Raw genomic sequence first — 22,462 nt, forward strand, 5'->3', positions numbered from 1 at the left:
TCAGGTAAGAAATGCTAACTATTGTAAATCTTCAAGGTCTTAAAGTAGATTCTGTCTATGAGATAACAAGAAATGTCACAAACCTGAACAGAGTTAATATAAATGATAAAGAGAGATTAAAATTATAGCTAGAGGGCTGGGAATGTGGCCTAGTGGTAGAGTGCTTGCCTAGCATGCATGAAGCCCTGGGTTCAATTCCTCAGTACCACATACACAGGAAAAGCTGGAAATGATGCTGTGGCTCAAGTGACACTATGGTAGAGCACTAGCTTTGAGCACAGGGAGGCTCAGGGACAGAGCCCAGGCTCTGAGTTCAAGCCCCAGGACTGGCAAAAAAGTAACTAAAATAAATTAAAATTATAGCTAGAAAGATGGAATGAAGAGGCTGAAACCAAACTAATACACGGTGGCTAATCAGAAGCAAGCATCTGACATAGGAAGAGAATTTCATCCCTGTATAATCAAGGATTTCTTCCTTAACTACATCAAGTTCTGCTATGTACTTCTTTTAAAGACAGAAAGTAAAATAGGGAGGATTTGATTTATAAAGAGAAGGCTGTGAGAGAAAGAAACCCAGAAAACACTGGGTGATTTGGCTGTTGGTTCCACAAAAGTTGTCCAGGATATTCTACCCTTACTTGTCAGTCTCATGAGGACTGTTATAAACAGGAAGTGTTCATCAGGTCCCTACCTCACACCTCACACCAAACACTAAGCCAAGAGTTCTCACAAATAACCCCTCACTAGCCAGAGTTAGATACTATGGTTCCCATTTTGCAGGGAAAAGAAATGGAAGCTTGGGAATGACTTTGGGAGGTGGGAAAGTTTAGTAGAAGAACTTTGGCCAACCCAAGTTCTGGAGCTGTGCTATCCTAAAACATCCTGCAACTACCGCTTAGCATTGCTGTAACTTCCTGCATGATATTAAGAACTTATTCTCATGTGATGAATTTTTAAGCTATCTCACATTTACTAAATTGTAATTTGAGGATTCCTTTCACATGAAGCTGGAGAATCTGGTTGTATTCTTTGGGCATCTGATGGAAACCGCGTTTGGGTAATGTGTTGTCATAGTAGTGGTGGCTGACAGGTGTGTCTTCTAGAGTTTTCGAGAAGGGCCAGAAGCCGTAGAGCTTCACATTGGCACACAGTTCCACTGCCACGCTTGCGATCATCAAGCCGGTCGACAAGCGATAAGCGGTCACCCCTTTAGTTCTCCAGAAAAGAGCAAGGTGTTTCAGGTACCTGGGATGGAAAAAGAGAACCTTTTGCCTTGCTTTAGATTCCCTGAGCGTGTAGTACACTTTAAAGGAGGCACCAGTGTTGGCCCGGAAGGAAAATGCTGGCAGAAGGAGGAACGCATCTCCATAGGTGGTGATGTCCTCCAAAAATACTGCTTTCTTCTCCTTCAAGTTCCCATATCTGGCAAATTAAAAGGAAAAAAAGAATCAAAACAATCATGTCATAACAAAGTCAACAGCTCTGACCACATGCCATGGAATAAAATGGAACCATTTTAGATCTCATTTAGAAAAGAGAGTGCCAGGCAACCTGAGGGGGTTAGTGGAGGGCTGGAGGGGTGGGAGAAAACATGGAAGAAATGGCATTGATTAAGATACGGTGTGCTCCACTGCGTGCGGGTGGCTCACGCCTGTCATCCTAGCTATGCAGAAGGCTGAGATCTGAAGATCCTGGTTTGAAGCTAGCCCAGGCAGCAAAGTCCATGAAACTCTTCTCTTCAATCAACCACCAAAAAAGCTGGAAGTAGAACCGTGGCTCAAGTGGTAGAGAACTAGCCTGGAGAAAAATGCTCAGGGGCTGTATTCAGGCCCTGAGTTCAAGCACCAGCACTGGCATACAGACACACAAAAAGGATCTATTTTACTCACAAATTGACTTGTTTAATTAAACCCTTGTGTACAAGTACTTTAACATATTAAAAAATTTAAAAAAATTATAAATAAATAAGAAAGCCCATGGACTCAGAGAAAACTCAATCAGGTTTCTTTTAGAAAATCTAAAATATATAATGTGCAAATATAGATAACGGATGTTAAAATTTTCCTTCATGCAATTGTGCTATAACTATATAATTTGCATGATAATACAATTTTGCCAGCACAGTCGTGAGTATTTGGAAAGCAAACATTCCTAAAGAAGGAAGGTATAATATGTTTTGTCTCTCAAGAGAATCTAGAACTGTTTGGAGGGTCATATTCTATTTTTTAAAATAATCACTTATTTATTGTCAAAGTGATGTACAGAGGGGCTACAGTTTCATACGTTAGGCCATGGGTTTATTTCTTGTACTATTTGTTTGGAGGGTCATATTCTATTAATGACAATTATCAGTTCCTTTTGGGGGGGGAGGGGCTTGAACCCTGGGCACTGTCCTTGAGCTCTTCACTCAAGGCTAGTGCTCTACTACTTTATGCCACAATGCCACATATCAGTCACATTTTATTAGTGAAATTATTACTTAAACTCAGGGCCTTGTGTTTGCTGATTAGATAGATGCTGTACCACTTGAGCCACACCTTCAGCTCTTTTAGTTTTCACTATATTTTATATAGGGTCTCACCTTTCATCTTCCTATTTCTTCTTCTGGTACAGCTGGGATGAAAGGTGAGCACCATTCCCTCAACTTTATTTATTTTGCCTTTCCTGGGCCTTGGACTCAGGGCCTGAGCACTGTTCCTGGCTTCTTTTTGCTCAAGGCTAGCACTCTACCATTTGAGCCACAGCGCCACTTCTGGCCGTTTTCTATATGCGTGGTGCTGGGGAATTGAACTCAGGGCTTCATGAATAGGAGGCACAAGCACTCTTGCCACTAGGCTATATTCCCAGCCCTCAACTTTATTTATTCAGACAATCTCATGAATTTATTTGCCTGAGCTGGCCCCCAAGTGTGAATTCTCCCAGTCTCTGCCTCCCAAGTACCTAGGATTACAAGCATGGGCTACTATGTCTGGCCTTATTTTTTTTTTAATGAAAACAGTACATTATTTTATGAACCAAGTAACATTTTATAGTAATTACATTGTAGAGATAGACATGGAAATTATCCAACTTAAGAAGTGAATTTCTCCAGATTGTGTTAGAGCTAATATTGAGCTGTCTAGAGGTGCCCCCTATCCCCAAGAAAGCACTACCAAGATAAAAGAGAAATGTCAAAACGCTGAAAGAAAATCAAACTAATTTCACTATTATTAACCATGGAGAGAGGGCTGGGAATGTGGCTTAGTAGTAGAGTCCCTGACTAGCACGCATGGAGCCCTGGGTTTAATTCTTCAGTACCACGTAAGTAGAAAAAGCTGGAAGTAGCGCTGTGGCTCAAGTGGTAGAGTGCTGGCTTTCAGTAAAAGAAGCTCAGGGACAGTGCCCAGGTACTGAGTTCAAGTCCCCAGGGCTGGCAAAAAAAAAAAAAGCAAGAAAAAGATGAAGAGACAAATACATTCTCATTTAGAAACCTGGCACTCATGACACTGCAAGTACAACTGAGTCATACCTCGGACAAACCACAATCCTGATGCCACAGCAGAATTTTCAAATGTATTCTTTCATATTTTCCCATAAAGCGATTCTAGCTGTTTTTATAAGAGAGCCTCAGAAACGGAACGAGCACTTAGAGACGGAAAAATATTAAACAAGGGAAAGGAGTTTTTCTACTTAGGGAACTCAGAGGACTTACTTCAATGTGATAATACTTGGATTTACAGTCACAAGATTGGTTTTGCTGCCCACATCTTTACTAACATCTCCTGTGGTTGGAGGCAAGTTACACCTGAAATATGGAAGGTAAAGTATTGAAATACAACTTGTAAAGAACAAGTGGCCATATACGTATATGCACACAGATACACACAGACACACACACACATCAGGTGGCAGTGCATCATGAAATCCTTAGAATCCAAGTGATTTCACTTAAAATGACTTGACAAGTTCTGAACCCCCTAGCTGACATTTCAACATGATCTAAAGTGTACAAACGTGGTAAGCGCTTTCAAATATCAAAACCAGAAATGACAATTATAAGTGACTTTTCTAAGTATTAAAACCAGAAATGACTATTATACCTTCCCTAGTTTTGGAAGGTTTTCCAGTCCTTTAATTCAGATTGTTATTTATATTGGTTCTATTAGTTTTTATTGATTCTGTTCAAACAGTGGGATAATCAGCCATTTTAATATGAAAAAAATAAGGCATTGCAAGTAATTGAATAGCCATCTGCCAGATGCAAAAGCTGCAGAGTTGTGTTGAAACCTCCCGATTCCTTCAAGGAGACCTTTGCCTCAAGTTATAATATTAATAAATAAAACCCTAATATTTTTATAGTGATGTTTTCATCATGTTGATCTTTTTCTCCTTTGAGAACTAATTTGTTTTTATATAGGAAAACAAACTAAGCAGTCTAATTTGGGGATATTCCAATTACACAAAAAAGGGAGTGATGGTTATGACTCCCTAAATATATTTTCAACTCAGAACATGGAGCTTTCTGTAAGGGAAGTTGTTTAGAGGTGACATCACCTTTAATACAACTGGACTGAAATATTCCATTCCATGTTCCATTAGATATGAATAAATGAAACATGTACTTCCTTTGTTGGTATAAAAGATATATCACAAAAATAAATATTAACTACAGATAGGGGGCCTCAGAATGACCTTCTCAGAGGGCCACTTGTGACAAATCATTCTCTTGTCTTCTTTTAAGAAAATCAAGATGTTTCCAACATAGCATCACAGAATACCTCTTGGGGGAAAGATAGGTATGTGTGTTTATGTATGCACATTGCATACAAGTGTGTTTCTTGTGTATATTCATAACATATGCATAAGTATGATATTAATATGTGTGTTTACATACATGCATATATATGTAGAATATGACTGTAATATATTATGCAAGATGTGTACACACAGTAGTATAGGCACAGTACCAGTATAGCTAATGATGCTTTTCGCTAATTCATAGTTACTCATCTTTTAAAATGAACACAAGTAATTCCAAACTGTTTATAAATTATCAGCATGCTTATAAATTATCAGCATTTTTATAAATTATCAGACAATATAAGTACCAGCTTAAAAAAATTAAACAACTTTGGATAAGAGAGAATGTTGACATTGATCAAGATGCATTGTATTCACAAACTGCTTTGTTGAATGGCAACTCCTTTGTACAACTACTTAAAGATAATAAAAATATATTGAAAAATTAAATAACTTTGCATGATACCACCACATCCATCCTTGTTTTGCCTCTTTGTCTGATCAACCAAAAGCATAGAGAACTCTATATTCAGAACAGTTTTTTACTTCAGCAAAAGTAGTATCTGGGAGCACAGGCATTTATTTTGGAGGTATAAATCAAACGGTTGCTGAGACTTTGTTTTGGGCTTGAAGTCTAAACATATATTCCTAATACTAGGTATAAAGTACAGTAAAATGAATGTTTAGGCTTCACGTTTAGCATGTTGTTTGTGGAATTTTAAGTCTAAAATGTCACTGCAAGCCAGAAGCTGGTGGCTCATGCCTCTAACCCTAGCTATTCAGGAGTCTGAGATCTGAGGAGAGCAGTTCAAAGCCAATCCAGGCAGGAAAGTCTGTAAGACCTTATCTCCAATTAGATACCCAAAGAGCCAGAAGTGGAGCTGTGGCCCAAGTGATAGTGCTAGCTTTGAGTGCAAATGCGCAGGGACAGCACATAGGCTCTGAGTTCAAGCCCCAGAAATTGGCATACCCACACACAAAAGTCTATTGCATGAAGAATTATTTATCTTCATTATGACTTTTTTCACACTGAAAGCTTGCACAAAATGGTCAGCCCATTCATATATTCAGATCCTGACTACTGTAATGCCAGAGTTGAGGAGCACATTCAGTAATTGGGCTGTCAGACTGATTTAAATAACTATGAGATTTAAATATGAGATGGAAGTGTGGGGGAAGCTAATTATTGAACACTCAGTTATTGTGACTGTTGTGTTAATTTGTAGAAAGACTAGCAATAAATCAATAGGGATCTAAAGGTCTCTGGTATATGAAATTAATGCTCTTTAAGTAGAAAGAGGCAAATTTCGACATACCCTTTAAGGAGGTGCATTACAACTGAAATCCAGCCTCAGCGAGATGAATCACCTCTGTCATATTCTCAAGGTGGAGAAGCTTTATAGTCTGGCTTACTATTATGAGCATACACAGAAACCAAGTAGCTAATGTTGATATAAAAATATTTTAAAAGACCAGAATTTAGAAGCTTTGCTGTTTAAAAAAAAACCCAAACTACCAAATTGGAAAACAAAACAGTAAGGTTGCATTTATTTTTTTCCTTTCTTTTCTTTGCTGGTACACTCATGTGCTTACTCAACTTGTTTACACAGATGGCACTCTACCACTTGAACCATGGCTTCAGCTCAGCTTTTTGTTGGTCAATTGGAGGTGAAGCCTGGCAAACTTTGCTTTTCAGACTGGCCTCGAACTATGACGCTTTGTTTCTTAGCCTCATGAATAGCTAGGATTCCAGGCAGGAGCCACCAGCACTTAGTAAGATGTCGCATATAGCATTTCCCCTATTATTATTGGAGGACAAAACTTCCTTAAAATGCTGCAAGTAAAAAAAGTGTTCATGGTCAAACGCAGCCAAGGTCAAGCATATTTTCCTTCCTGGAGTCCCTTCTAAGGGAGCTATGGTCTCCATTCACACATGGGATGATCTGGAAAGTTCTTGTCCCAAACCTTCTTCCATTATGATTTTACCCAGCTCCCCACAAGTAGATTAAATGCAGATTATTTTGATCTTTGGGTATGAACATTCCAAAGAGCTAATGAGCCTTTTCCGAGAAGTGCATGCCAATCAGTTGTAGACTTTAACTACATAAAACACTCATGACTGGCACAGCATATGTTTACATTACCCCCTTTAAATACCCAGTGCATCTTTGGTTTGGAAATGAAAACAACACTTGGACAAATCTTACCTAAAAACGAAGTCAGATTTGTCTATCTCAGCTCCACAAAGAGACTTGTTCAGAATCCCCCCATTTCCAACCACGGCACAGTGATTATAGGGGTACCCCACAAAGGGCTGTGACTGGCAGGGAAAAACAGAAACAGACATGAAATACGGCTGGCTTAAGAACCACAAGCACCAGCAGCTCAATGCCAGAAACTTTAATTTCCAGCAGTGCTAAGGAGATGACAAAGAATAGACAAGCAGAAGTACTTTGAAAAAATAACGCATGCACACGCACGCACGCACACACACACACACACACAGAGCATGCTGATCAACTTAATATGACTTATAATAAAATACTATGTAAATCAATTTTGTTTCTCTTGGAGAAATAGACATCATATAATACACAACAAAATTGCAAACCATATTTGTGTACAAAATGTGATGTATCTTATGTTACATAACTAGGTAATAAAATGAGAACGGCAAAATCTCATTTTGTGCAGTTTCATCAAATAGGACATTTCTTTTAGCAGTGGTAAGAGATGGGAGAGAGAAAGTGGGAAGAGAATGAGGGAAAGGAAAGGAGGTAGTAAAGCAGGGAGAGAGTGACAGAGAGACAGAGATAGGAAAGGATGGAAAGAAGGAGGGGGGAGGGGAGGGGGGAGGAGAGAGAAAGAGAGGACAGAGGAATTAGCATTAAGTCTTTTATTCTAAGGCATAAAATTAATTTGCAATTCAGTAAGTATATCATGCTTTTGAAATAGACCTTCAGGCTCAGTAGTGGTATGAGATTTACACTTGCCACCTCTGCAAATGCCCAGCCAGGGTGCTTCAGAGAAGGCTACCCACTCTGGGATAATATATTTCAAATTAATTTCTGAGGTCTGAATATTTTTTATTTCCTCCCGAGGCCCACCTTTCTCACTCAATAGGCTGCCTACTTCCCCCAAGTCCTCCACATTCTGAAATAGAACATTTCTATTCCACGGTGCATAATTCCTTTCCCAATCTGTTTCCCTATAGCAATGTGTCCTTGAACCTGCAGAAAGGGTGTGAGCTCCTGGCACAGGGTGACTAGGTGCTGAGACACTTGTTTTGGTCTCTACAAGTAGAGTGTAAGACCCCAAGGACAGAGAGGATGACTCTTGGATTCTTTTAGTTCATCTCTCACTCCATATCTAGCAGAACACAATTCACTCAGTTGAGTGTTGGACAATTACTTTTTGACTCAGTGGATCCCTGGTACTTCCTCAAGGGATTACCAAGCCAAGTGGGCGATCTTCAGGAATCTGTGGGCTGGTGGGTAACTCATTGGCATCATGGACTGCTCGTGCTGTTGGTGTTTAAACCACTACAACTTCAAAGGCAAAGCAGCAGTGGTGCTCATTGGACACTGTATTGAAAATGGGCCATACAAACTTGTGGGTGAAGACAGGAGGAGAAAACTGGGAGAGAGCAAAGGAAGGGGTGACACTGTCCAAAAGGAAATGTCCTCATTGCCTGACTTTGGTAACTGTGCCCCCTCTGTACATCACCTTTATAATAACCATTTAAAAAATTGTGAAGGCTACAAAATCAAGGCACCCTCCTTCCCATTGGTAGCTGATCAGTACCACAGCCAAGAGCTCAGGGAAGGAAGATGTGATTCTGAGAAGCCTCAAGGGCCAGCCCTGCCATTTCTAGGAGATACCCAACAAGCAGAGTACCTGGCTCCAGCACTTCTCTCTCTGTAGGGTTGTCTCTCACGTTTATATGACTCTATTATTTATATTATACTTACTGCATGAACAGTACTGTTATTGGTGAGGGGATTTAGTATCACATTTAATCCATACAATCACTTTAGGAGAATTACAGATGGTGAAATGGAAGTACAAATGGAAGCAGCAGCTCCAAAGAGGCAGGGCTGGGATATAAACCCAGCCAGTGGGCTCTAGAAAGTCTGTGCTTCACCACTGCACAACACACAGTTTCCTTCTCCTCAGTGGACTGAAACACTCACTTGGTTGTGTGTCTCCTTCTCTCCTCCTCTACCAGGGTGGATGGTTCCCAGATACCACAGGCTTCAACTTATCACTGACATTCTAGCTCAGGATACCTTCAGACAGTGTCTACCCAAAGGTACCACAATAAATTCTGAATTTTATAGATAGGGAAGAAAGCAAAAATGCAAATATGCTCTTTATGGTACAATGGGAAAGATTACTGAGAGGAAATTCATCTCAAATTAAGCAATGAAAATAATTATTTTTTTTGGTCTGGTTTCTTGGTCAATGGGGAGGAAACATCCCTGCGTGTTAGAGTCTTATGTTCAGTAGGAATGGAGATAAATTACAAACTTCAGTGTTCCCTAAAATTACCTTATGAAGAAAATGCAAATTTGCACGGCTCCATTGGCTGCTCATTGCTTGCTGTGGCTGAAAAACCAACTTTGTGGCTTTCCTTTCCACGGAGCTTGGCAAAGTTTGTGGAGAGGAGTTACTTCCCATTGTCTAATCAAAAGTTATTGTGAAAAGCTATTGTAAAGGGGGTTGTGTGTGAAGAATGGCAGAGTAGGATCAGTGGAAAGCAAGGTTGACACAAGGTCAGCTCCACCCTGCACTTTGCCCATGCAATGGCTCACGCCTCTTATTCCAGCTACTCAGGAGCCTGATTATAAGACGGTTACAGTTCAAAGCTAGCCAAGGAAAAAAAGGGCAAGGAGACTCCTCTTGACCAATGGCTTGGTGTGGTGGCCTGTGTGGGAAGCATCAATAGAAGCATGGCTAGGGGAAAGAAGTAAGATACTCGATGACAGCAAAAACAATAAATAAATAAATAAATAAATAAATAAATAAATAAATAAATAAATAAAGGGGAGGAGGTCTGAGGGTGTGGATCAAGTGGTAAAGTACCTGCCTATCAAACACAAGCCCTGAGCTCAAACCCTAATACTATCAACAATCAAAACCAAAACCAAAAAGCAATGGTTATCTTCACAAGCCCCAGTAGTTTTAATGCACAAAGCCCAGGTGCTTCACATCATTCAAACACAAAGCAGGAGAGTCAAGACATAAGGGACTTCTTTGTAGATATATTGCATTCAAAATTGCCTTTCTAGGGGCTGTGGATGTAGTTCAGTTGTAGAATGCTAGCCTAGCATGCTCAAGGTCCTAGGTTCAATCCCCAGCATGGCATAAAGAAGGAATTGCCTTTTTTAAATGACTCACTGTGTGTATTTTACATCACACAATGGAGTAGTATTTAAATTATTCATTCATTCTTACCATTTATAACTTAAAGTGAGAGAAAATTCACCCACCAGCAATCATTACTCACCACTGGAAACATATGGAAAATGTTCTCTCTAATTGGGATTTGCTTTTTGCTTTCCACCTCGTAAGTCATGTTAGTGCCCACGGGAGTGTTGTTCTGAGAAACCACGAAGTTTTGGACAGCATCACAACAGGAAGTGAGCTTTGCTCTGCAGTGATTAAGAACATAAGTGAGACAAGAATATGACCTAACAAGCCAAAATCAAAGACTATAACAGGTAAGACAAAAGATGATTTTGCATGTTAACATGCAAAATAAATCATTCACAAAATGATGTGTGTGTGCGTGTGCGGAGCACACCAATCCTGGGGCTTGAACTTAGGGTTTAAGTGCTATCCTTGAGAATTTGTGCTCAAGGTTAGCACTCTACCAGTTGAGCCACAGTTCCACTTAGAGTTTTTTTGGTAATTAATTGGAGGTAAGATTCTCACAGCTTTTTCTGCCAGGGCTGGCTTTGAACCATGATCTCAGGGTAAAGGATGAGAGGCTTTGAGCCACGGGTGCCTGGCATAAGATGACATTTTCATGTTGTTAAGTCTCACTAACCCTGGAAGGAGAGTGAGGTGGAAGGTTACAATGGCAAAGCATGGTAAATCTACTCAGTGACTCTCCCACCAATTCTAAAAACTACTGAAGCCAACACTTGTAAATTTCAACATCTCCTTGTAAGGCTAGGATTAAAATACTCATAGAAACATTGAAAGCGCACTACAGAATTTCCCTCTTAGCCTTGGTAACATTTGCCATAGTTTTGGTTGGCTCAAGTCAATCAACATGCAAGAATGTGTTTAGCTTGACTCCAGAGAAAGAAACCATACTCATGTAACTCTTAAATACAGTGCGTTGATAAAATTCATTGACTTCATTGTTAGTTATTATCATTAATCTCTTACTGTGAACTCTACCATAACTATGTATATATAGGAAAAAATAGTGTATATATATATATATATATATATTTGGTAATCTGTGTTCAGGCATTCTCTGAGGATTTTCAGCATTATCTCTTTAGGATGGGGAAGACTACTTATAGTAACAATACAGAACCTAGGTTAATAACAGCACTGTAGATCTCTCTCTCTCTCTCTCTCTCTCTCTCTCTCTCTCTCTCTCTCTCTCTCTCTCTCTCTCTCTCTCTCCTCTCCTCTGCCCCCCACTCTCAGACCTGTGTTGATCAGACTGGAACTTCTGGACTCAAACAACTATCCTTCTCAGATTCACAAGGAGTTAAAACTATTGGTGTGGACCAAGTCTACTTATTTCCTCAGTCTTTGTGAGCAAGTTATTATCTTCTTCCTCAATGATAATGAGGAACACATCTACAACACATCGTAGAGATGGAAAGACAATGTGTCACCAAGCCAAGGATGAAAAGACAAACTCAATGTCTTCAGATCCTGGTAATCTTCTGCTCTTGATCATGGTAGCCTGTCAACTGAATTTTCTGCCAACTGAATTTCTTATGTTGTCTCCTAAATTACATAGGGACACAACTTTCTGACTCCCTTTTTGTAGGCAAGACTGACAGTTCACGCTCAGGAAGCCACTATCAAAGATAGACTGTCACCCTATTTTTAAGATGAAAAGGGTCCAAAGTCATTTAGGGGGGAAACTCGGCAAGATAGATAGATGAGGAGACAGGGAAATTATATTATTTTTAACAAATATCCAAAGGGTCAGACTGAGAAGTCAGTAAATTGAAAAAGCAGTAAGCTCTCCTCTCATAATTACTTGCCTTGAAAAAATGTGTTTTTAAAAATTATCTTAAAGTAAATGTACAAAGGGGTTTCAATTCAGCCTATCAATCTAAATGTATCCTGATCAACGTCAAGAGATATAAGAGGGGCTGTCTTCTCCTTTGTTTTGTTTTATTTTTAATTTTTTGGGTTTTTTTTGCCAGTACTGGGGCTTGAACTCAGGGCCTGAGCACTGTCCCTGGCTTCTTTTTGCTCAAGGCTAGCACTCTACCATTTGAATCACAGCGCCAGTTCTGGCTTTTTCTATATATGTGGTGCTGAGGAATCAAACCCAGGGCTTCATGTATGCGAGGCAAGCACTCTACCACTAGGCCACAGTCCCAGCCTCAATTTTCTTTTTTTTTTTTTATTATCTTTAAGGAGTTGTATAAATGAGGTGTCACATAACAAAGCAGTCTATAAATACAGTGCACCTTGATCAGTGTCACCCAGAGTGATGAGGTACAATATTGCATGGGGAGAATCAAATTCTCCTTTGAAATGGAGAAAATCTGAATACTTTGTATAGGTAGGTAAAGACAGAAAAAATGGAAGGCATATCTGCCCGCCCCCCCCAAAGTCCCAAATGTTATTTCTGTTTTTGGTGGGCATCAACTGTCATATACACCCACAACCAGTCTCATGGCTGGGGTTACCAGACTGACATAACAAGTTTATGCATTCCTCCAGCACAGAAAGAATAAAGGCAGCACATAACACCTGCCATTTTGAGTCTTAAACTCCCATTTCCTACCTGAAAAGCATAGTATGTTTATCTCGATTTTTTCAACTTCTCTTTATATTAACTCTCTTGTGCTGAATTAAATCATTGTTAAAAGTTTAAAAAAAGAATAATATTGGGCTGGGGATATAGCCTAGTGGCAAGAGTGCCTGCCTCGGATACACAAGGCCCTAGGTTCGATTCCCCAGCACCACATATACAGAAAACGGCCAGAAGCGGCGCTGTGGCTCAAGTGGCCTTGAGCGGGAAGAAGCCAGGGACAGTGCTCAGGCCCTGAGTTCAAGGCCCAGGACTGGCCAAAAAAAAAAAAAAAAAAGAAGAATATTGAATCACGAGAGCAGTTTGTAATGAATTTTTAGAGGACAAGTCCAATGAAAAGAAAAACCATTATATGTCATGGTATGTGGGGGTTGGGGGTGGTGTGCCAGACCTGGGAATTGAACCTGGGTGCTGTCCTTGAACTTTTTTGCTCAAGGCTCGCACTATACTACTTTGAGCCACAGTTCCACTTCCAACTTTTTTTGGGATGCTCAACTGGAGATTAGTGCATTTGAAATTGTCCTTCCTTACAAAACATGAAGGAAAGGAAGAATCAGTGTCATGCTACATTTCAAAATTGTTGTAGAGTGAAAGTACGATTATTATTAGGATATGAATCCTGGAAGGTGCTTTCAATAACCCTTAACCTCTAGCAAGTGAATGTCAAAATACACAGAATTTACATTTTGTTTATGTAATGTTCCATAAATAAGGATGTCAAAATGTCTCTTGATAATCACCCCAATCACTCCAGGTTCAATCAGCCTTAGAGTCAGGAGATTCTCCCATCTGCACAAATAAACTCTTCATTTTCTTTGGCTTGCCTAATAGGAAAACTGTACATAACTGAAAATAGTAATCAAGTATTTAATTAACTGTTCAATCTTGGAAGAGTTTATAGAAACTCTTCTTCTTAAGATTTCCCTAATAGTACAAGTAGTTCATTAATTTCATCATCTTGTTCCTCTTGAAAAAAAAATCTTTAAGTAGTTGTACAAAGGGGTTTCAGTTCAGTATGTCAGTTTATGAGGACAATGCGTCTTGACCACTGTTATCCCTTTCATCTTTTTTGGCCAGTCCTGGGGCTTAAACTAAGGGCCTGAGCACTGTCCCTGACTTCTTTTTGCTTTTTGCTCAAGGCAGCACTTTGCTACTTGAGCCACAGCGCCCCTTCTGGCCTTTTCTGTATATGTGATACTGAGGAATCGAACCCAGGGCTTCATGTATATGAGGCAAGCACTCTACCACTAGGCCACATTCCCAGCCCCCTTTCATCTTTTTTTTTTTAATTTTGGCCAGTCCTGGGGCTTGGACTCAGGGCCTGAGCACTGTACCTGGCTTCTTTTTGCTCAAGGCTAGCACTCTGCCACTTGAGCCACAGTGCCACTTCTGGCCATTTTCTATATATGTGGTGCTGGGGAATCGAACCCAGGGCTTCATGTATGTAAGGCAAGCACTCTTGCCACTAGGCCATATTCCCAGCCCCCCCCTTTCATCTTTTGCCCCCAACTCTCCCATCCCTACCCATCCCCCAAATTTTCCTAGTTCCATTTTCACATATATCCATTCAGTAATAAGATGGCATTGAACCACTTCTTCCCTCCATTTGTCTACTCTTGTCCTCTCAACTCACCACAAATTCTAGTTTCCTGGTATTCATTTTGTTAAACTGTGAGTTAGTTGTTCAAAGGAGTTGCATTGCACATACCATACTTTAGTTACTATGTATGTGTATATATGCACAGGACGCTGTATCTTTTGAAATCCTGTCTTCTTTTTTTTCCACATTACTTACAAAATACATATGTGAGCTGGAGCCAACCATCCAATAAGAGCTGGTGAATACAGTGAAAGCTGACTGTGATTACAATCTTTGCCACTTGTCCTTCCTGGACCCAGTTTATTATTATTATTATTATTATTATTATTTTTTGGCCAGTCCTGGGCCTTGAACTCAGGGCCTGAGCACTGTCCCTGGCTTCCTTTTGCTCAAGGCTAGTACTCTGCCACTTGAGCCACAGCGCCACTTCTGGCCGTTTTCTGTATATGTGGTGCTGGGGAATTGAACCCAGGGCCTCATGTATACGAGGCAAGCACTTTTGCCACTAGGCCATATCCCCAGCCCCCAGTTTCATTATTATTTCTTGGTTCTGAAGGACATATTTTTATACATATTCCTAATGAATTTGGTCCTTTTTGAAAAAAAATACAATGCTCTAATGTGTTATGTTCAGTTTAAATTCAACATTCCTAATCCAATCGTTTTTTTTTTTTTTTTTTTTTTTTTGGCCAGTCCTGGGCCTTGGACTCAGGGCCTGAGCACTGTCCCTGGCTTCTTCCCGCTCAAGGCTAGCACACTGCCACTTGAGCCACAGCGCCGCTTCTGGCCATTTTCTGTATATGTGGTGCTGGGGAATCGAACCTAGGGCCTCGTGTATCCGAGGCAGGCACTCTTGCCACTAGGCTATATCCCCAGCCCAATCCAATCGTTCTCAAAGAATGAAATAAATAGTTAAGATGGCATTATTTGTGTCTCAAAATTGAGACTTCCACAATGCTTCTTATCAGCTAACTCATTTCACAAGATGGTATATTCTTCTTAATTGAATTCTGCCAGTTGCTTATTTCTCATTTTTATCCTTTAGAACCTACCATGTCTAAAAGATGGTATGTGGAGATTGACAAATCAAAATAATGGAGATGAGATGGTATGCAGTCAAATACATGGTGCTAATTAGTTTTTAATTACAAATTTAATTTGACAATAATTATTGTGACACTCCGTCATGCAAGAATCTGTATGTGTTTTCAATTTTAAGTCTGCTTTAGCCTGGCGTCGGTGGCATCGGTGTCAGGAGGCCGAGATCTGAAGGTTGCAAAAGCCAACCCAGGCAGGAAACTTTATGAGACTCTTATCTCCAATTAACCACCAGAAAACCGGAAGTGGCACTGTGGCTCAAGAGGTAGAGCACTAGCCTTGAGCTGAAGAGCTCAAGGACAGTACGCAGGCTCAAAGTTCAAACCACAGGACTGACAAAAAACAGTCTGCTTTAATAAATTCTTCTCCTTAACTTTGAGCTCTTGTTTTACTGTACATAGGGCTGTCACGTGATCCAATGGTCAAGGGACCCCAAACTCTTGCCATAGCCACTTCCTCCACACTACCCAGGCTCAAAACAGAGTTTCCTCTGTCATACACATAAAACCAGGGTGTTGGAGAGCCCGGAGTTCCACAGTTCAGATGAGTTCATGGGCTTCCCACAAGTTCTTAAAAATCAAAGAGTAGGCTGGTCTTGGGAGAATCCAGCCTTAATACTTTTAGCCTTGGATCTGAAAAAAACTTGGGCAAAGTCATCTCAGAACCACAGATTGCTTAATTGCCCAAAAGAATGTTTATTTGGTTTATGAAAATCCATTTTTTCATTTTCAATGCAGGTACTATTTCCTTTATTTTTATTTATTTTTGTTGTATTTATGTTTTCATTTGTTTAGAATCTCAGGTCAAAATATTTCTTCCATTGAAAATGATTTCCATGAAATGTTAATGACTCCTTAAAGAAGAACAGTGGGCAGCTTGCTGCTAGCTACTAGTCAGCCTGAATGCTAACAACCTGTAGGCCTGAGCACAGGGCTCACAAGCTTCTCTTCTATTCAATATTCTTGGAGATTCCTTAATGAGATGTGGGCCACGTAAGGTGACAGAAAGGCTGCAGGCTCCTTGTAAGTCTGAACAAAAAGCTCATTTTCCAGGATTCTTGCATGGGTTATGATTCTAACAAGGGTCTTAGGGAAAGGAATTTTAGAATGCAAGCACCTGCAGAATGTAAAGGACTTATTTATTAGTCAAACCTTTGCTAACAAAGCAGTCCCATTTTGGTCCTTCACCCAAATCCACAACATACGTAGGCCAAGCAATACACCAACTGCCTCCCTCCTGTTCATGCCCTTCCTTGTCCTTCCTCTTCATTTACATTTTTAATGAGCAGAAAGTTGTTTGATTCCCCTTTATTTGTGTGTTTTCTCTGGCCTACCCCTACAGGTACAACTCACTGAGTGACCAACAAACCAATAATAACCATTTAGTTAATCTCGCTGCTTGCAAAATCTTTTGTGTAAATGATCACATTTATATACGGCTTATACAATAACCCTGCAAACCAGGTATAGTCAACATTTTTAGCAGATAAGGACAAGCAAAACTCATAAACAGATACTATCGAAGATAATAAGTCACTAAGTGCATATTCATTCATTCAGTCATTCATATTTGTGTGTGTGTGTGTGTGTGTGTGTGTGTGTGTGTGTGTGCGTGTGTGTGTGCCAGTCCTGAGGCTTGGACTCAGGCACTGTACTTGAGCATTTTTTCTCAAGGCCAGCACTCTACCACTTGAATCACAACTCCATTCTATTTCTGGGGTTTTTGGTGATTAATTGGAGAGAAGAGTTTCATGGTCTTCCCTACCTGGGCTGGTTTTGAACTGCCACCCTTAAGTCTCTGCCTCAGGTAATGGGGTCTACAGGTGTGAGCCACTCGAGCCTGGCATCATTCAGATTTCTTTAGCATGTATTAATTATGTAATACTGTGAGAGGTGCTATATATACTGGTGAATAAGGTAAGTACTGACTCTACCTTCATAGTGTTTTTGACTGGGATAATTAGTAAGGTAGTAAATGGTGAAGCCACGATTGAAATCCAAGACTCCAGCCCTTACTCTAAAACCCATTTGTAGTGCACTCACTACATAGAACCATGTGTGCCAAGCTCCCACCAAAAGGACCCGGGAGAGAATAACATAGGCAAAATGTCCTGGATTGAACCATCATATCCTATTGCCTAGCAGATTTCTTTTTCTAGATTCCGCGGTGCATTATTGGAAGTATTTCTTAGATAATAAAGTAGGAAAGCTGTAGGTCTCAAAGGAATGTTCTACTACAGTCCATGCCACATTAGGTAGAGACGGCCAGTCTCAGCCTCCACATGTAGCTCTCCTACCCTAGTGACTATGCAGACCTCATGTGTCTGTGTATCTGAGTGTGGGCCTGTGTTTGCAGCTGTGTGGGATGAGCCATGTGGAAGGTGGGAGAGAAGGAATCATTTAGTAAAGGAGGGTGAGACCATGTCACAGTAAGGGACTGTTTCAGGAATGCTGAGGGTGTGTGTGTGTGTGTGTGTGTGTGTGTGTGTGTGTGTGTGTGTATTGCTATAATTCATCAGCATGCACTGACTTCTCATAATCTGAATGTGTTTGAAATTGCAGAATTAAAAGATGAGTGGCTGGTTAGGGCGAGAAATGGAGAGAGGATTTACTCTGATGCTCAGACCACAGTTGGTGTGTTCTGGTGTACTATGGGAGCTTTCCTTCCAGTTAATAAACAGCGGTCCTTTGACAGAGGGAGAAGATTGGGAAACCCATGATGGCTGAAGAGCTGATGACATCCACACTGGAGAAGAACAAGTGGAGGGATTCAATAGCTGTCTTCCAGTATGTTAAGGGATGTGCCATAAAGAAGGGATTAGTTAACTTGTGTAGCTTCAGGATACAGAACTAGGACTATATGGAGTGAATGTTTGTGACCCTCGGCTTTCAGAGGTGGAAATCCTATCTTCCAGTGTGATAGTATTGAGTGAGGGTGTTTGAGAGGTGAATGAAATTAGATGAGGTCACCAGAGTGGGGCCCAGAAGGATGTGAAGTTATAGTGAGAAGTTGACAGGCTACTATATAGAGAAGGGACCTCAGTGGAATGTACCAGGACTGTTGGCATACCCTGATTTTGAGTTTTCAACCTTCAGATTGTAAAGATTAAGTGTTGCTTAAGGGACATAATCTAAGATACAGGTAGGTATAGGCAGCTGTCTAATTCGAGTAAGATAGGTATCAATGCATATAGCAATTTAGCACACAGCTCCCAGACAGCCAGCAGGCGATATTTGTGAACCAAGGTCATGGTCAAGGGATTCCAACTTACAAATTACTAAATATAAATTTGTATAAAATGTGAATGGGCCAGTTCTCTAGGAGTTTACTTTACATCCAGAGAGATAGACACAAAAGGTAGCTGGCATCTTGATATCACTTTACTATCCCATAAATTGAGGCAAGAAAAGCTTTGTTAGGAGCAATTGGGAAGCTCTCTTGGAAGACTGTGAAGGTGTTGTTAGCATAGTGTCCGACCAGTACACTGAGGACTCTTGATAAATATTTGTTTACTGAAAGAATCAACCTAAGTTTGGAAATCATCCTTCAGCTAATAGAGGACCCAGTGGGAGACCAGAGAGAGGAAGGTTGGCTAGGAAGTGACTGCCAGCTACTGTGAGAGAATCTTCTGAAGACTGGGTGACATGAGCATGTGGTTTTAGGGTGCAAAGGGGAAAGAGAGAGGTGTGAAATATATTTGCTAAGTGTGAAGAATGAAAATAAGGATGAACAAGGGCTGCTTGGAAGACCCTGGCTGGGAGATAGGTTCATATCATGGTTTTCCTCAAGACTCCAATGGACCCCATTAGAATCCATTCATTTCACAAATACTCCCGCATCTTTCAGGCACCATACTGAGGAGGCCTGGAATAAACCAATCTCAACCCTGTCTTCTCTTGAATATAGAATTAAGGTGAGAAGTAGAGGACCAGGTGTGGTGTTGCACACTTGTAACTCGGAAGAGGTAAACATAGGGAACATCATGACTGGAAACCAGCCCAAATAAGAAATTGTGAAGACCCTATCTTAACCAAAAGCCTTGGCCTGATGGCTCCTGCCTGTCATCCAAGAAGCACAGAAGAGATCTAGAGAGGAGGATAAAATTCTGAGGTCACCCCCAGGAGACAAACCAGGAGGCTCTCTTGGGGAAAACAGCAAACCACAATAACAGAAGATGAGAAGTCGAGAGTGAAAAGAGCTTCAGAGCAAAGCAATAAAGGCCACCGAGGGTTTGTTAGCTGTGGCCTGGAGGAAAAGGTCAGCCAAATGTGAAGTCTTCTTCTTTTCTTCTAGAAAGGGTGACTGAGCTGTAGGAAGAAAATCAATAGTTGCCTGCACAAGCAAAGAACAATTTAATCTCTTCCTCCAGAGAGCCATAGAACATATTATACTCATAAGGTTACCCATTTTTGAAAAGGTAATAGAAAGATATTTAGTTCATGCAGAGTTTTTTTTTCAATATTGGTTTTTAAATTTTCAGTTGTGCTAGTTGAAGAGATAGGTAGAAAACTTAAGGAGAGAGGACACACTAAGACAATCGTAAACCCAAGACGGATGGCAAAAGGAGGCAGGAAAAAAGCTTGATACAGAGAAGCCAAAGAAAAGAGAGGGGGGAGGAGGAGGGAAGAAACCCAGGAAGAAAGCAGAAGAGAGGAAGAGAGAAGGTATAATTTAGTCAGGCACAGACACCAGGCATAGAGAGGTGCATGCAGCAATTAGAGAGAAATGCAACATGTATACATGTATATTGTGTATATTACTGCATGGCAAAGACCTAGCAAAGACAGAAAAAAGAGGCACATTCTGGAAGTCCAGTCAAGAATATAAAAAGGAGAAACATGTGATCCAGCCTGGTGGCATATGCCTTTCATCCCGGTTCCCGGGGAGATGGCTAGGAAGACAGCAATTGGAGCCTGGCATAAGCAAAGTTAGCAGGAGACACTATCTGAAAAGCCAACTGAAGGGATGGAGGCTATGACCCAAGTGATAGGACATTGCCGAGTAAGCTGGGGGCCCTGGATAACACCCCATTAACAACCCCACTTCTAAGAAAAAGGAAACAGAAGAGCCTCATATGCTAAGTTTAAGCCTCGTGTGTACAGATACATAAATAACAATAGTAAATATATACAGGGCCTTCGACCAGGTACTTTCCATATTAACTTGTTTAATCCTTCTACCTTCTATTATCATCATTGTTACTGCCATTCGCAGATGTAGAGGCTGAGTCACCGAGCGAAGTGACCTGCCTAAGATTTCAGAGCTAATAAATAACATGACTGGGATTTGAATTCATATTGTTTAGTTCAAAAATAATCTTAATCCTCTATCTTTCTTCTAAGTGTGGCCTTAGATATGCACAAATAAACCAAAACAGAAACATACAGAGAGGGAAAATCACAATCCACTCAGCCACTCTCACGAGATATGTGGATTAATTTAGGAAACACATCTTGAGATAGTCTGAAATTGTGATTATAATAAAGGAAGGAGTATGAAACTGTAACCTCTCTGTACATCAGTTTTATAATAAAAAATAAAAAAAAGGAAGGAATGTGTGTGCAAATCCCTCCCCCACAGAGGCCAGGGAAGGCCCAGCTGGATATAGGTAAGGAGCTAAAGAGTAGGAACTGGGGTTCATGGAGTCAAGAATTTCCACTCAGACAACAAATGGTTTGGGGATGGATAAACTAAGACAAAAATCAGACTTGGAGGGAGGGGGGAGATGGAAGGCAGAGGATGAATAGGTAGGAAGGTTGATGGATGGACTGACAGTATAGACAGGTGATAGACTGATGGATGGATAGATAAAATAGATGACTAAATGATGGATAGTAGATAGACAGACAGATAGATAGATAGATAATAGATGATTAATGGATGGATAGATAAAATAGATTAGTAGATGATGGATAATGAGTGATAGATTATAGGTAGATGGATGGATAGATATATAGCTAGATAGAGATATGATAGATAGATAGATAGACAGATAGATGACAGGTAGATTAGCAACATATTTAAGGGATAAAACTGTGAAACAGTTGGTGATTGGCTGGAAATGGGCTCTAGGGAGGAATATGCGGGCCCATGAGGGGCTAGCCTGGGTTTCTGGTTAGGGTCCCTGGGGAAACAGTGATTCTCCCATGGAGGTGCTTAAGCAAGGGGAGGGGCGGGCAATGCCTGTTGATAATAAAGCATAATGTGTAGTTTTCATTCATTCTAAGACCTTGAGATGGAAAAAGATTGCACAGAGGCAGTAGAACCAGAGTGAAAGAAACAAGCTGGGAAGTCTTTGAAGCCAGGAGAGAGACGCAAGCTCTGGATGCTTCAGATACATCTGGGATACACATAGGGCCACTAGTGAGCCAAGTCCCGTCTCCTCCCAGGGCTTCAGTTCCTGACTGTCCTCTCGGCCTTTTCAAAACTGTGAGAGCCAATTGCAAATTATATAAGTGTGAAAAAGCAAATTCTAAAAATATAAAATCAACTGCTAACACAAATGTGAAAATTTCTAAATGTATTTTAGTGTTTCAGACAAAACAAATCCAGGTCACTGCCATTATTGTCCAATGTGTGAAGAGAATAAAAAGGAGTCATTTCTACCAAATGCCTGTTGATGGTTTATACTTTTATTTAGTGAGATAGTTTAGGGAAGGTAAATAAAAGAACACTAAGAAACTTTCCTCTTTTTCCTTGCTGATTCTATCTAGCATCATATGGAGATCCTGAATTAAGACTAAGTCTGTGAAAGATTGGGTAATTCAATGCAGAATCTTCTGTGCAATTATAGCAATATGCCATTTTTTTTCTTTTTAGAGGTAGTGGGGGTTTAAAGTCAGGGCATCACATGTTCTTTTTCTTTATTGCCAGTCCTGGGGCTTGAACTCGAGGCCTGAGCACTGTCCCTGAGCTTCTTTTGCTTAAGGCTAGCACTCTGCCACTTGAGCCACAGCGCCACT

General features: G+C 40.5%; 1 protein-coding gene across 1 annotated transcript in view; it reads right to left on the reverse strand.

The window, feature by feature from the left end:
* Positions 1–506: 506 nt before the first annotated feature.
* Positions 507–22,462, reverse strand: part of St8sia6 (ST8 alpha-N-acetyl-neuraminide alpha-2,8-sialyltransferase 6) — a 102,492-nt gene continuing 80,536 nt past the window's right edge. Inside the window, exons 5-8 of the mRNA XM_048367585.1 lie at positions 10,289–10,433; positions 6,987–7,099; positions 3,692–3,784; positions 507–1,422 (exon numbers count right to left, since the gene is read on the reverse strand). Coding sequence (XP_048223542.1) covers positions 954–1,422; positions 3,692–3,784; positions 6,987–7,099; positions 10,289–10,433 — 820 coding nt within the window. The 3' untranslated portion in view covers positions 507–953. The remainder of the gene's footprint in view (positions 1,423–3,691; positions 3,785–6,986; positions 7,100–10,288; positions 10,434–22,462) is intronic.

This window comes from Perognathus longimembris, chromosome 18 (assembly GCF_023159225.1).
Source record: "Perognathus longimembris pacificus isolate PPM17 chromosome 18, ASM2315922v1, whole genome shotgun sequence".
Classification (NCBI taxonomy): domain Eukaryota; kingdom Metazoa; phylum Chordata; class Mammalia; order Rodentia; family Heteromyidae; genus Perognathus; species Perognathus longimembris.